At 39.0% G+C, this 12,676-nt stretch overlaps 1 protein-coding gene across 1 annotated transcript in view; it reads right to left on the bottom strand.

The window, feature by feature from the left end:
* LOC108308500 (cytochrome b-c1 complex subunit 2, mitochondrial) overlaps positions 1–12,676 on the bottom strand; it is a 27,376-nt gene that overhangs the window by 5,995 nt on the left and 8,705 nt on the right. The window contains exons 5-12 of the mRNA XM_017534352.2: positions 12,569–12,625; positions 12,198–12,322; positions 9,642–9,739; positions 9,251–9,308; positions 6,858–6,953; positions 6,366–6,565; positions 3,638–3,718; positions 1,370–1,446 (exon numbers count right to left, since the gene is read on the bottom strand). Coding sequence (XP_017389841.1) covers positions 1,370–1,446; positions 3,638–3,718; positions 6,366–6,565; positions 6,858–6,953; positions 9,251–9,308; positions 9,642–9,739; positions 12,198–12,322; positions 12,569–12,625 — 792 coding nt within the window. The remainder of the gene's footprint in view (positions 1–1,369; positions 1,447–3,637; positions 3,719–6,365; positions 6,566–6,857; positions 6,954–9,250; positions 9,309–9,641; positions 9,740–12,197; positions 12,323–12,568; positions 12,626–12,676) is intronic.

The raw sequence follows: 12,676 nt of genomic DNA, 5'->3' as shown, positions 1-12,676 counted from the left end.
TAACTTTGTCCCAAGTCTGTCTCTTTTAGTTAGAGAAAACCCCTGAACTACTAATGAATTAGGGGTGTTGTCAGCAATCTAGACAGTGGGGATTTATAAACTGTCAAATAGCAGACATGTATTTTAGTTGTCTTATCAAACAAAACAAAATCAGGTCTTTTTGGGGTATAAATTAGTAATGAAGAAAGAAACTATTGAATAGGTACTCTTATATACTAGTGGTGTGATTATAAACTGGTGTGATCTCTTTAGATTTGTGACTTAGAAATATATACTTATTTTTATTTTATTTTAAAGAGACAGGGTCTTGCTCAGTTGCCCAGGCTGGAGTGCAGTGGCATGATCTTAGTTCACTGTAGCCTTAAACTCCTGGGCTCAAGCAATCCTCCCTCCTCAGCCTCCTAAGTAGCTGGGGCTATAGGCACACACCACCACATCTGGCTAGTTTTAAATATTTTTTTGTAAAGACAGAGTCTTGCCACATTACCCAGGCTGGTTGAACTCCTGGCCTCAAGCGATCCTCCTGCCCCAGCCTCCCAATGTCCTGGGATTATAGGTATGAGCAACTGTGCCTGGTCAAATATATTATTTAAACATATACACATACACCCACCCTAACATGGAGCCTTTCGTTATGGGAATCTACACCAAGAAAGTAATATGAAATACAAAAAGATTTTAAGCCCAAAGATATCTTTATAACTGCAGAAAATGCACAAGTGTATTTTTACACACCAATGAATATTGTTTAAATATTTAGTAATTTGAATCAATGGAAACATAGAATCATTGGTAGGGAATCAGATCATTTTTGTCTTTTATTTGTAATTTTCAAACTTCTATAAGTATGCTATTTAAATACAATAAAAAAGTATACAGATGGTCCCTAACTTATGATGGTTTGACTTATGATTGTTTGGCTTTATGACTGGCTTTATCAGGGTATTAAATGCATTTTCAGATTTCTCAGGATGTAACCCATGTAAATCAAGTAGCATCTGTATATACAGTATTAACAATTATGTTTAAAAATGCATGATCAATAAACCAAGAAAAATATAAACAACTATTCTCTAATTTTTGCAGGGATGAGGTCTTGCTATGTTGCCCAGGCTGGTCTCAAAGTCCTGGTCTCAAATGAACCACCTGCCTTGGCCTCCCAAAGTGCTGGGATTATAGGCATGAGCCACTGTGCCTGGCCAAAATGTTAACAATTGTATCTTTAGGTGGTAGGATATAGGTATATTTCCCTTTTTATGCTTTTCTGTACTTCTCAGTCCTTATGAGCATATATTATATCGTTATAATCTGAAAAGAATACAACTTTCAAACAACAAAAACATGAAACACAGTTAATACTGAGACTTACTTGGCAGTTTGGACATCTGTGTTGGACAGGTTTCCTTGAGCGATTGTTTTTACTTGATTATAGGCAGCCTTGATAACCTAGGACAGGTAAGTAAAAGTTGGTCATCTGTGGTCAGTAGCGGAGTCTCCTGCAGCACTGACATGCTCCTTTACTGAGCCAAAAACACAGACAAGGTTAGTTCCAGAGAAATAGCACAGTGTCCATGTGGAATGCTGTCATCACTATGGGTTTGTTATTCTTCCTCTATTCCATAAAGCAGCTGTTTGTACACAAGCCTCCTGCCCCAGCCTCCCAAGAAGCTGGGACTACAGGTGCATGCTACCAGGCCTGGCATGGCTAATTTTTAAAATTTTTTTGTAGAGATGTGTGGGCTCCAGTGATCCTCCCACCTCAACCTCCCAAAATGTTGAGATTATTGGTGTAAGCCACCACACCCAGCAAACACATGGATTTCTAATCACCCATAAAGAATAAGCACCTTTAAAATTTCCCCAGACTCTCGCAGTGTCATGCCATTAATACTGCTATCTCCTACTATTCACTGAGAATAGTAATCCATACACAGCCAATTTGTAAGGTTTGTCCATAGTTGCCAAGCCAGAGTCAAGAAGGAATCTGAATCTTTGTATGGTATTTTAAAAAAGAAACAAAGGATAAAGCTCCAGTGATGTGGGTACTTGGTAAATATTTGTTGAATAAATAAATCTGGTCATGATTTTCTCTATTCCAACGCTGGCACCACCCTGAATCTGCTACTTAGTTTTCCCCCTGATCACCTAAATTCTAGGACCTCTGTTTCCCCTTCATTTTAGCTATCCATTTCCATAGCCACACCTCAGACTTGACCATAGCCTAGACTTGTCTACCTCTGCTCAGTTCCAAGATCCCAACCTCACTCTTTAATCTCACTATCCTTATTCTTCCATTTTATCAGGATCTCTAGTTCCTTGACTTGTCTAGTCTTTCAACTGATTAGGCCCCCTCTGGCTTCACTTCTCTATTTAGCCTAGATCCCTGAATCATCCTTTTCATCACTCTTGCCAATGCTCCCAACTCCCTTGCTATCTCCTCATACTTCTGACCTGCCTACTTTGCAGGATTCCAACCTGGGATTAACCGTAGTACCTACCTCCTCCATTTCTCCATTAGGCTTGTGAATGCTATTGAAGAAAAATTACATTGACAGTGCTGACTGACTGTACTATGAATTTGTGGTTGCTGACTTCAAGGATATACGTACACTGCAGCAAATGCTCACTTTTCGTGTACCTCACTATTCGTTTGTCCCAAACTTCAGTATTTTCTAGAAACTTTCTTCCCTTCTCTGTCAAAACATGACTTAGCCTCCTATCTCACTGAGGAGGTACTTCCCCATCTTCCCAATATCTCCCAACATTAGCCTGTCCGTAAGGCTAAAAGGGCCACTTGTGTAATGCATCTCACATATTCCTTTCTCAGACCTGATCATTTATAATTTTCTATCTCCAATATCTGCTATGATCTTTCTTTTTGTTTAGTATGAATGTCTCCTTCAACTTAATCTCAGTGTAAACTCTCCTAAAACAGCTTGCTCCTTGAATGTCTAAGCTCCACTAGCCCCACACCAACCTCTCATTTCTTACTTGTCATTCATTCCTTAATCACTACACATTTTAGCTAATTTCCACTACTCTAGTCAAAACTGTTAAGATCATCCATGATGTCCTAGTTTGCTAAAACTACCAGACTTCTTAGTGGTAACCAATGTTATTTCATTACGGGTCAAAATGGTGTTTAAACATTCTCTCTTTCCTAGCCTTCAAATATGTCAGTTTCTCTTTTTCTTTTTTTCCTGGGCCATTTTTCTTTGCTACTTGCTCCTTAGATGGTATTGTTTCCCAGAAACTGAGCTTTAGTTTCTTTTCCTACAATCACTCATACACATCCCTGATTTCAACGCAATTTCTATATTGAAGACTTGCAAATAAACATCGTAGCCTTTCCCTCTCCTGGGTTCTCAATTTGTAAGTCTCAGAGCCAAGGCAATGCAACTTGTCCAACCAGAACCAAAATATGAAGGAGGCAATTCTCTCCTCTTTCCTAGAGGCATTAGTATACCTGTGTAAATTTCCCTATAGCAGATAATGCTTCAATGATATCATAATATACTGAGCTCTGCTAAGTCATTGCATTGCATTCAAACATTCCTTATTTTAACTAAAAACATGTTCATGGTGGGGGGAAAGAAACACTTGTTTATGAAACAAGTTTGGTGAGTTTGTAACTTACATCTCCTGCAGCGGTGGCCTGGGAGATAGTATAAATCCCAAAGAGTCCAGAATCTGAGTAACTGGCATTAAATGCAGAAACCTGAAATATAATGAGACTTTACTGTATAATAGTCTACCAGGTAAAACAGGACACAATTTCTCTAAGGTTGCCTAGAAAAAACTTGGATCTTCACAGTATAGCCAAAATAGATTAATATTTTACTTAACAGGGTCTGTCAAGAACTGAAGTATTCTGTATATAGGTTACCTCTTTCAGAACTGTTACGGCTTTGTTTTTTCATTTAAATCTTTCTAAAATGACTGCTCACTTTCCTTTATGCTGGGTATTTTTTAATCTTCTTTGGATGATTAAAGGTTAATGCAAACACTAATCTGCAAACATTATTATAATACAGATGGGCTTTTGCGTAAGGCAGACCTGGTTTCTTCTCTCTGCTGTCAGTGTGGACGTTTTCACCAATTTACTTTCACTTCTCTTATACAATCCAGTCAAAAAGAGAAAAATTTCTGCTTAGTGGTTATTATCCAGGTAGCAAGGATCTAGCCTCTGAATAACAGGGAAATTGCTATCGAGTCTGAGCAGAGCTTTTAGCTCCCTAGGGTGAACCTGATTTACAGTGTTTATGTGAGCCATTTACATAAAAACTACCTAAGTTCTTATTAAAAATACAAACTTTCAGATTCCTGAGATGGACCTACTGACTCAGATCCCTGTTGATGTGGCCTGGGAGCCTAGACTTTTAGTAAGTGTTCTGGTGATTGCTACGTACCTTAAATTTTGAAAACCATTGGGTCAGTCCATGTAAAGCCTAGGAATGGACTTCAATGTCTTTAATTATAATTCTGAGACCATCCTATTTATACTCTAAATTTCTGGCCAAGTTCTGAAGTAGGAATTTCTATTAAATTACTTCACTGGATTAGGATTAAACTCCAGCCACACAAAGCCATCACTAACATTCAGTGTTGAAAACAGAGATGTGAAGAAAAGAAAACAGAGCTGACGATGAACAAAGAGAAACAAAATCTGGAGGAAATATAAAAAGCAGCAGCAAAATTTTAATTTAGGGCTAATTTAAGCTAATGGCTTTTGAACTGTGCTCCAGGGAACCCCAAGGCTCTGTACAGAAGATTCGAAGGGTTTCACAGTCAAGTCTTTAAAATTTCTTTAAAAGCTACAACTTTTATGTTGTGCACCACAGGTGGAAAATCATATGGAAACAAAGGCCGCTATGCTGAATGAAAAAAAAAGTTCAAAAACTACCACTTCAAGTGTTAAAGGAATAAAAACAAAAAGATCTTAATTTCCACTGTTAAGTGTCAAATGACCAAACACTGACTGAAGCATAAATCAATATTTGCCATGTGCTCTAACAACTATAATCATAAACAATGCTCAATCTGACAACTTAGTCCATCTGTCACCTTTTAAAGGCATACTACTGGAGGTCAGGTAGGATATTACATTGGGCAAACAATGCTTACTAATTAAATAATACCTTGTGGCCGAGCTCAGTGGCTCACACCTATAATCCCAGCACTTTGGGAGGCCGAGGTGGGTGGATCACCTGAGGTTGGGAGTTCGAGACCAGCCTGACTAACATGGTGAAACCCCGTCTCTACTAAAAATACAAAATTAGCCAGGTGTGCTGGTGCATGCCTGTAATCTCTGCTACTCAGGAGTCTGAGTGAGGCAGGAGAATCGCTTGAACCCAGTAGGCAGAGGTTGCAGTGAGCCAAGATCACATCAGGCACTCTAGGCAACAAGGGCAAAACTCCATCTCAAAAAAGCAAAAACTTTGTTCGCTGACATTTTACATTATCCTTGCTCCAACAGCATTATTTTGAAAGCATTAGTACTTTTTCTTTTTTTAAAATTTAATAATATCCACTTGACATCTGAAGCATTAGTACTTTTTTGTCATAAAAAGGCACCTTCTATTTCTATCTATCTATCTATCTATCTGTAGATCGAGACAAAGTCTTGCTCTGTCATCCCCCAGGCTGGAGTACAGTGACGTGATCTCAACTCACTGCAACCTCTGCCTACCAGGTTTAAGCAATTCTCCTACCTCAGCCTCCCAAGTAGCTGGGATTACAGGCTCCTGCCACCAGGCCTGGCTAATTTTAGTAGAGATGGGGATTTCACCATGTGGACCAGGCTGGCCTCAAACTCCTGAACTCAAGTGATCTGCCCACCTCGGACTCCCAGAGTGCTGGGATTACAGTCGTGAGCCACCACGCCCAGCCTCTCATTTTTCTTTTTAAATTTAATCTCAAGCTGAAGGAGTGAGTCTGTAAGCAATTTCTTGGCGTTCAGCTTGTCCACTTGGTTGGAAAACCAAGAACAGTGAGATTCAGGAAGCAGACACAAGAACAGTAGGGGACAGAAAAAAATCTAGACAAAAAGACTAGTTAGAATCTAAGGGAAAGTTTAATGTCTACAACTTTATTCTAAAGGGAACAGATGTGTGAATTCCCTTTATTTCTAAGCATTCAATTCCTCTTTCTATATTATTAATGACAAGTAAGAGACAAAGTAGAAAAGCCAGTGAGTTTTTGATAGGCCCTCAAAGATACTAAAATCTCAAACTTGGCTATCTCTTCAATTGTACAAAGATTTTCTGTGTGTTTGTCTTACATTTTAAGAGTAGATTATGAGAATTAACATTTTAAATACTGAAACTTTGAAAGCAAAAAGAGAGATATCAACTGTACAGACTCACATCGAATGGCTGGTGAGTTGCCTTGGCAACAGCCTGGTGCAGATGGCTGGTGGTGTTGCTGCCCCTCTTGATATGTGGCCCCGCACCGAGGACATGCTGAAGAACACTAAATGCATTTGCCTCTGCACTTCCTGCGGCAGCACTTTCTGCTACAAGAGCGGCATGGACAAGACTGTCTCCATTCTGTTCTCGGATTTCACCTGAGGCCATGTTAAGGACAGCGAAGAAAATGACTTGTTCACCACTGGTTTCATTCTTCAGTATTTCCTACAACATAGTATTAACCCACGAGCCTTTTCTGTGGCTCCGTGCTTTCCCATGCCATCCTATCCCCAAACACACAAAATGTATGCTTAAAATGTAACATCAAGCCATCCATTCTACACTGAGACTGTTCAGTAGTAAACATTCAGGCCTATTCCACCTCAACATGCTATTCTAGTGGGGAAACACCATTCTGATAAATTAACCCTAATAGAATTAAATGCTTACCTCCACGGTATTTGGCCTTTGCACCAGATAAACCAAGTCCACCTCTCATGTTGAGAAACTGTTCAGCAACTTGCTTTAGAACAGGATGACTCACACCTGTTTCAACAGAAGCAAAAACAAAGCTAGAACCAGAATTACTAAAACACAATCATAAAATTTTTTTCCTCATTTTAAAAATATGATTATAAAATCCAAACATTACAGAAATAAACAATGAGTCTTCTTGCCATAATGCCACTCTCCCAAAGATACCCAATTACAGTTTATTATTATTAAACTATTTACTATATGCTTAGTATTACTATTCGTCTAGAATTTTTTTTCTGTGCAGTTATTATCCTCAATTGCTTTATTTCTAAAATGTTTCATTCTATTGATATTATTTCTTTTTTTTTTTTTTTTTNTTTTTTGAGACAGAGTTTCGCTCTGTCATCCAGGCTGGAGTGCAGTGGTATGATCATGGCTCACTGCAATCTCCACCTCCCGGGTTTAAGCCACTGCATTCCAGCCTGGGTGACAGAGCAAGACTCTGTTTCAAAAAACAAAGAAGTTATACAAATGGCCAAAAAGCACATGAAAATATGTTCAACGTCATTTGTCATTAGGGAACTAAAAATCAAAACCACAATGACCACTTCTCACCCAGTAGGATGGTCATAATCAGAAAGACAGACAATAAGTGTAGGTAAGAATGTGGAGAAATTAAAACCTTTGTGCACTGCTTGTGGAAATGTAAAATGGTGCAGCTACTTGAGAAAACAGTCTGGCAGTTCCTCAAATGGTTAAACGGAGTTACCATATGTCCTGGCAATTCTATTCTTAGGTGTTACCAAAAGAACTAAAAATAGATGTCCTAAGAAAACTGTACACATGAATGTTTATATTTACAACAGCCGAAAGGTGGAAACAACCCAAATGTCAATCAATCAATAAACAAAATGTGGTAACAGAGTATTCTTGAGCCATAAAAGGAAATAAGACATTGACACATGCTACAATATGGACCTTGAAAATGTTATGCAGATTAAGAAAAGCCAGTTACAAAAGGCCACATATCGTATGGCTCCATTTATATGAAATGTCCACAACAGTCAAAAGTTGATTATTGCTATTTAGGAGGCTGAGGTGGAAGGATCACTTGAGCCTAGGAGTGTTCAAGGCAGTGAGCTATGATTGTGCCACTGTGCTTCAGCTCTTGGGCAACAGAATGAGACCTCCATCTCTTTAAAAAAAAAAAAGGAAAAAAGAAAGATTAGTGGATGCCACACAAGCAGGGGGAAGATGAGAATGGGGAGTGATTGCTAATGGGTATGGGGCCTTTTGGGATGATGAACAAGCTCTGAAATTAGGTAGTGGTAATAGCTGAATCTATTAAAAGCCACGGAACTATACACTTCAAAAGGGTGAATTTTATGGCACATGAATTATACCTCAAGCTGTTATTTGCAAAATAAAGCAAACAACATTACAATTGATATTCTCATGCAACTATTTTGTAAACTTGACCTAATGTTTCTGTAGGACAAATTCTTAAAAGTCACTAGGTCTATGAGTATAAACATTTAGAATTTTCTTTTTTGAGACAGACTCTCGCTCTGTTGCCCAGGCTAGAGTGCAGTGGCACGATCTCGGCTCACTGTAATCACTGTCTCTTGGGTTCAAGTGATTCTCCTCCTCAGCCTCCCAAGTAGTTGGGATTACAGGCATGTGTCGTCATGCCTGGCTAATTTTTTATTTTTAGTAGAGATGGGGTTTCACCATGTTGGCCAGGCCAGTCTTGAACTCCTGACCTCAGGTGATCTGCCCGCCTCGGCCTCCAAAGCGCTAGGATTATAGGCATGAGCCACTGGGCCTAGCCTGGAATTTTAACAGATATATTCAAATAAATCTCCCAAAATGTACTAGTTTACATTCCCACTAACAATTTGTGAGAATGCCTATTTCTTCATACCCTGGTCAATTCTGGGCAGTGTCAATCTTTTAATTTTGCCAATATCACAGTTTAAAATTTTCTTATTAGTGAGGCTGATCATTTAAAACAGATAGTTGGCTACACATATACATACATATTTCTCCCATGAACTGTCTATGCCCTCTGCCTGTTTTTCTAGTAAGCTACGTTTCCTTTTAAAAAATACTAAATGCTCTTTGAGAAATTCACCTTTGTCACTGGTTTGCAAGTACTGTAAAGAATTTACGGCCAGTGGTTTACAAATTTAAATGCTGGATTCTGCTTTCCAAAACAAATGACTAGCAACTAAAATCCTATCATATATTGCCTGTCTGGCATAAATAGTAGGCTGAAGTTTGCAAATTTTGTTCAATCCTATGTTCACGTAATTACAGCTTACGGAATTGCTCTTAAGGAAGCAAACAGACAATACTTAACTTACCAAGTCCAATCAAAGCCATTCTTGCACTTGTGAAATGGTTCTGAACGAAGTAATGTAACTGAGGGAAGTTAAAAACACTTATTAGGTTATATTGGCATAAATATAAAAAGCTGTAAAAATGTAAAAGTACAGTTTGGAAGAAAATAAATACTTAGTCTTAAAAGCTGCTGTAATGAACTACATGGTACTAACTGAGCTGAACTACCCTGGGATTTTAATATAAAAACTATTGCTTAAAAGAACTAGCACCTAATTGTGGTCATGGTTGCACATCTCTGTGAATATAATGAAAACCACTGAATTGTGTGCACTTTAAATAGGTTGCTTAGTATGGTGAATTACATCTCAATAAAGCTGTTATTTAACAAAGGAATAAAAAGAGGCTGGGTACCTCCTCTGGTGTCACTTTTCCAATCCTATAGTCAGGACAATACAAGGGATTAGCCAAGGCATTCCGGTAAGCTGCTGCGTGCAAATTTTCAATGACATCTGTGAGATAAGTAAAGAAACATTTAGGGAAATGCACTTTCAATAAAGAAAACAACATATTTAAAACCTAGAAAGCATCAAGCCTATACAAATTTGGTCATCTTCTGGCATTAAGAGGACTTGAAATTTATTATTATTTAATCTCTAGCAACTGCCAGTTTCTGCCAGTAGAATGTGCTGAGAAAAAATAAAAGAGATTACATAGCAGCAGCTTCTGTATACTGGAGTCCACCTAAACCACTTTTCTAATTTTAACTTAGCTGGTATCCCCTGGAAGGTATACTGGCCTAGGTTTCGGGAATTCCCCATCTAGTTATGGTTCTGCTGCCATCTTGCCATGTGACACGGTACAAGTCATTTAGTCTGGATCTTACTTACTCCTAGGTTTTCTTTCTAGGTATAAGGAGGTTGTCAGGCAGCTTTTGGGGGACCAATGCGAGCTTCCACCAGGACTTACTCCTCCTTTGTGCTTGGTGCTTTCCCTGCTTCAATGACTTTTTGCCTGCAGTGTTCCTTTACTTGCCCATTATCTGGCAACCTCCCTATTCGAGGCACTGTGCTAGGTGCTAGAAATACAGAGATGTGGTACATACAATGCCTGCCCTCAAATTTTAAGATGAAAATCTGAAATAAAGTATTATGGGTGCAATGTCAGCAGTGTGTCAAAAGTCCAGTAGAGGCATAAGGGAAGGGCGGTGGGAATTAGAAAACAATTAATGCAAGTAATATGTGGGATCCATTTTACAGAATGAATAGGTGTTTCCCAGGGGAAATCATTTGGGAACAGCATTTTAGGTATAGGAAGCAGACAAAGCAAAGTCATTAAGTATAATAGTAATTAGATTCAAATGGGAATTGCAGCTGGGGGAAGAGGGTAGAGCACAAAGTAAGACAAGTAGGCTGGGGTAACATCATGCAAGGCCATATACATATATGCTGTTTGGACTTTGTCCCACAGATAATAAGAAGGCTTACTTTCATGTCAGAAGGATCACTATAATGGCAGTGTGGGAGATGGACTCAAGATGTAAACCTGGAGGCAGACGCCAGCCAGGAGACCACACAGTAACTGTTCAGGCAGAATGGATGTGGGCTGGTGCCTCACTGCTGTCAGTGGAGAAGAAGCCACTGTGGATACACAGGTCATCTTTTCTAAAATTGTACCATTCTATCTATTTCTTCAGCAGAAATTCTGAGCAACAAAGATCATGCTCCTCTGTGACACCACGCATCATCATGAAATAACATCAGGCCTGCATGCGGAGGGGAGCCTGTCCCATGCTGAGCCCCTGAACTGACCTATTTCTGCACTTGCTGCATATTTCTGTTTCCACCAGAAGTTGTACGACTCCAAAGAGTCAACAGCAGTTGTTTACAGACTTGTTTTACCAGTTGTACTCGTCAAGATTATATAACAAGACATTATATAAACATAAAATATAAACGCAAAAAAAGATTCCTATTTAAAAAAATTAAGTTACTTACTTTGGAAAGACTCAATAGGAGATGGCTAAACAATAACAGCAATACAACAGTAAACAATAATAGTAGCAGCAGCGGCAATAAACTGCTGCAGAATTTGATGTAAGCAAAAACAACTCTTAAAAATCAGTGGGGGCCAGGCATGGGGGATTATGCCTGTAATCCCAGCACTTGAGGAAGCTGAGGTGGAAGGATCACTTCAGCCCAGAAGTTTGAGACCAACCTAGGCAATATAGTGAGACCCTATCTCTATAAAAAAATAAAAATAAAAATTAGCATGGTGTGGTGGCATATGCCTGTAGTCCCAGCTACTTAGGAGACTGAGGTGGGCAGATCACCTGAGTCCAGAAGGTTGAGCCTGCAGTGAGATTGTGCCACCGCACTCCAGCCTGGGCAATAAGCAAGACCCTGTCTCAAAAACAAAGAAACAAAAACAAAACATTCGGAAGAAAACAGGAAAAAGTTCTAGGATCCTACAAACAATTTACTTACCGTCAAACATGAAAAATGATTTGTTTAGAAACAAAAGAATAATGTATCTAAATAAATTTTTGAAAAAGGTATTTTCAAATTCAAGTAGTAAAAAAATTGGCCAGGCATGGTGGCTCATACCTGTAACTGTAGCACTTTGGAAGGCTGAGGTGGGTGGATCACTTGAGGCCAGGAGTTTGAGACCAGCCTGGCCAACATGGCAAAACCCTGTTTCTACTAAAAATACAAAAAATTAGCCAGGTGTGGTGGTGTATGCCTATAATTCCAGCTGCTCAGGAGGCTGAGGCAGAACTGCTTGAATTCAGGAGGTGGAGGTTGCAGTGAAGCAAGATTGTGCCACCGTACTCCAGCCTGGGTGACGAATGAGACTGTCTCAAAAAAAATAGATAAAAATTTTGAGAGCACTTTTTTCCTTCTACAAATTGATATTCTAAAAAAGCCAGTATCTTAGAAACAACTGAATGTGATCTGGAAATGTACTTACGAGTCTGTGGATTCTGAAAGGCCACAGCCTTGTCAATCTTTAGCTGAGGCTGAATGTCACCTACTTCCCAGTGACGAAATTCTGGTGATGTGGTGACATTGAGCAGGAACTCCATTAGAATATCACTGCAGAAGACATTGAGACAAGAATTACGAGTCAAAAATGTAAAGCCAACATTTGAGATTCTATATAGCTGTAATGCTCTCAAAATGAAACTTTAGGCCTTGTAATAAGCACAGTGTTTATGAGCAGTTTATGAATAATAATCCAAAACGGAAGTCAGAGGTCACAATGATGCATTACAAAGGCCAGAAGTGAGCAGCTTAGTATTTCTTTTAAAGCAGAAGTCCTAAACACACACGGGTACTTACACATCACCCCGCAGGCATTCCACAGTGTAAGCCATGTTTTCCCTTGTTGCAGTCACACTGAATTGAAAAATATAAACTACAGTAAATAATCTGAATCACAATAGTGAG

This window comes from Cebus imitator, unplaced genomic scaffold, assembly GCF_001604975.1.
Source record: "Cebus imitator isolate Cc_AM_T3 unplaced genomic scaffold, Cebus_imitator-1.0 Scaffold85, whole genome shotgun sequence".
NCBI classification, from domain to species: domain Eukaryota; kingdom Metazoa; phylum Chordata; class Mammalia; order Primates; family Cebidae; genus Cebus; species Cebus imitator.
This window is presented reverse-complemented; position numbering and strand designations above follow the sequence as displayed.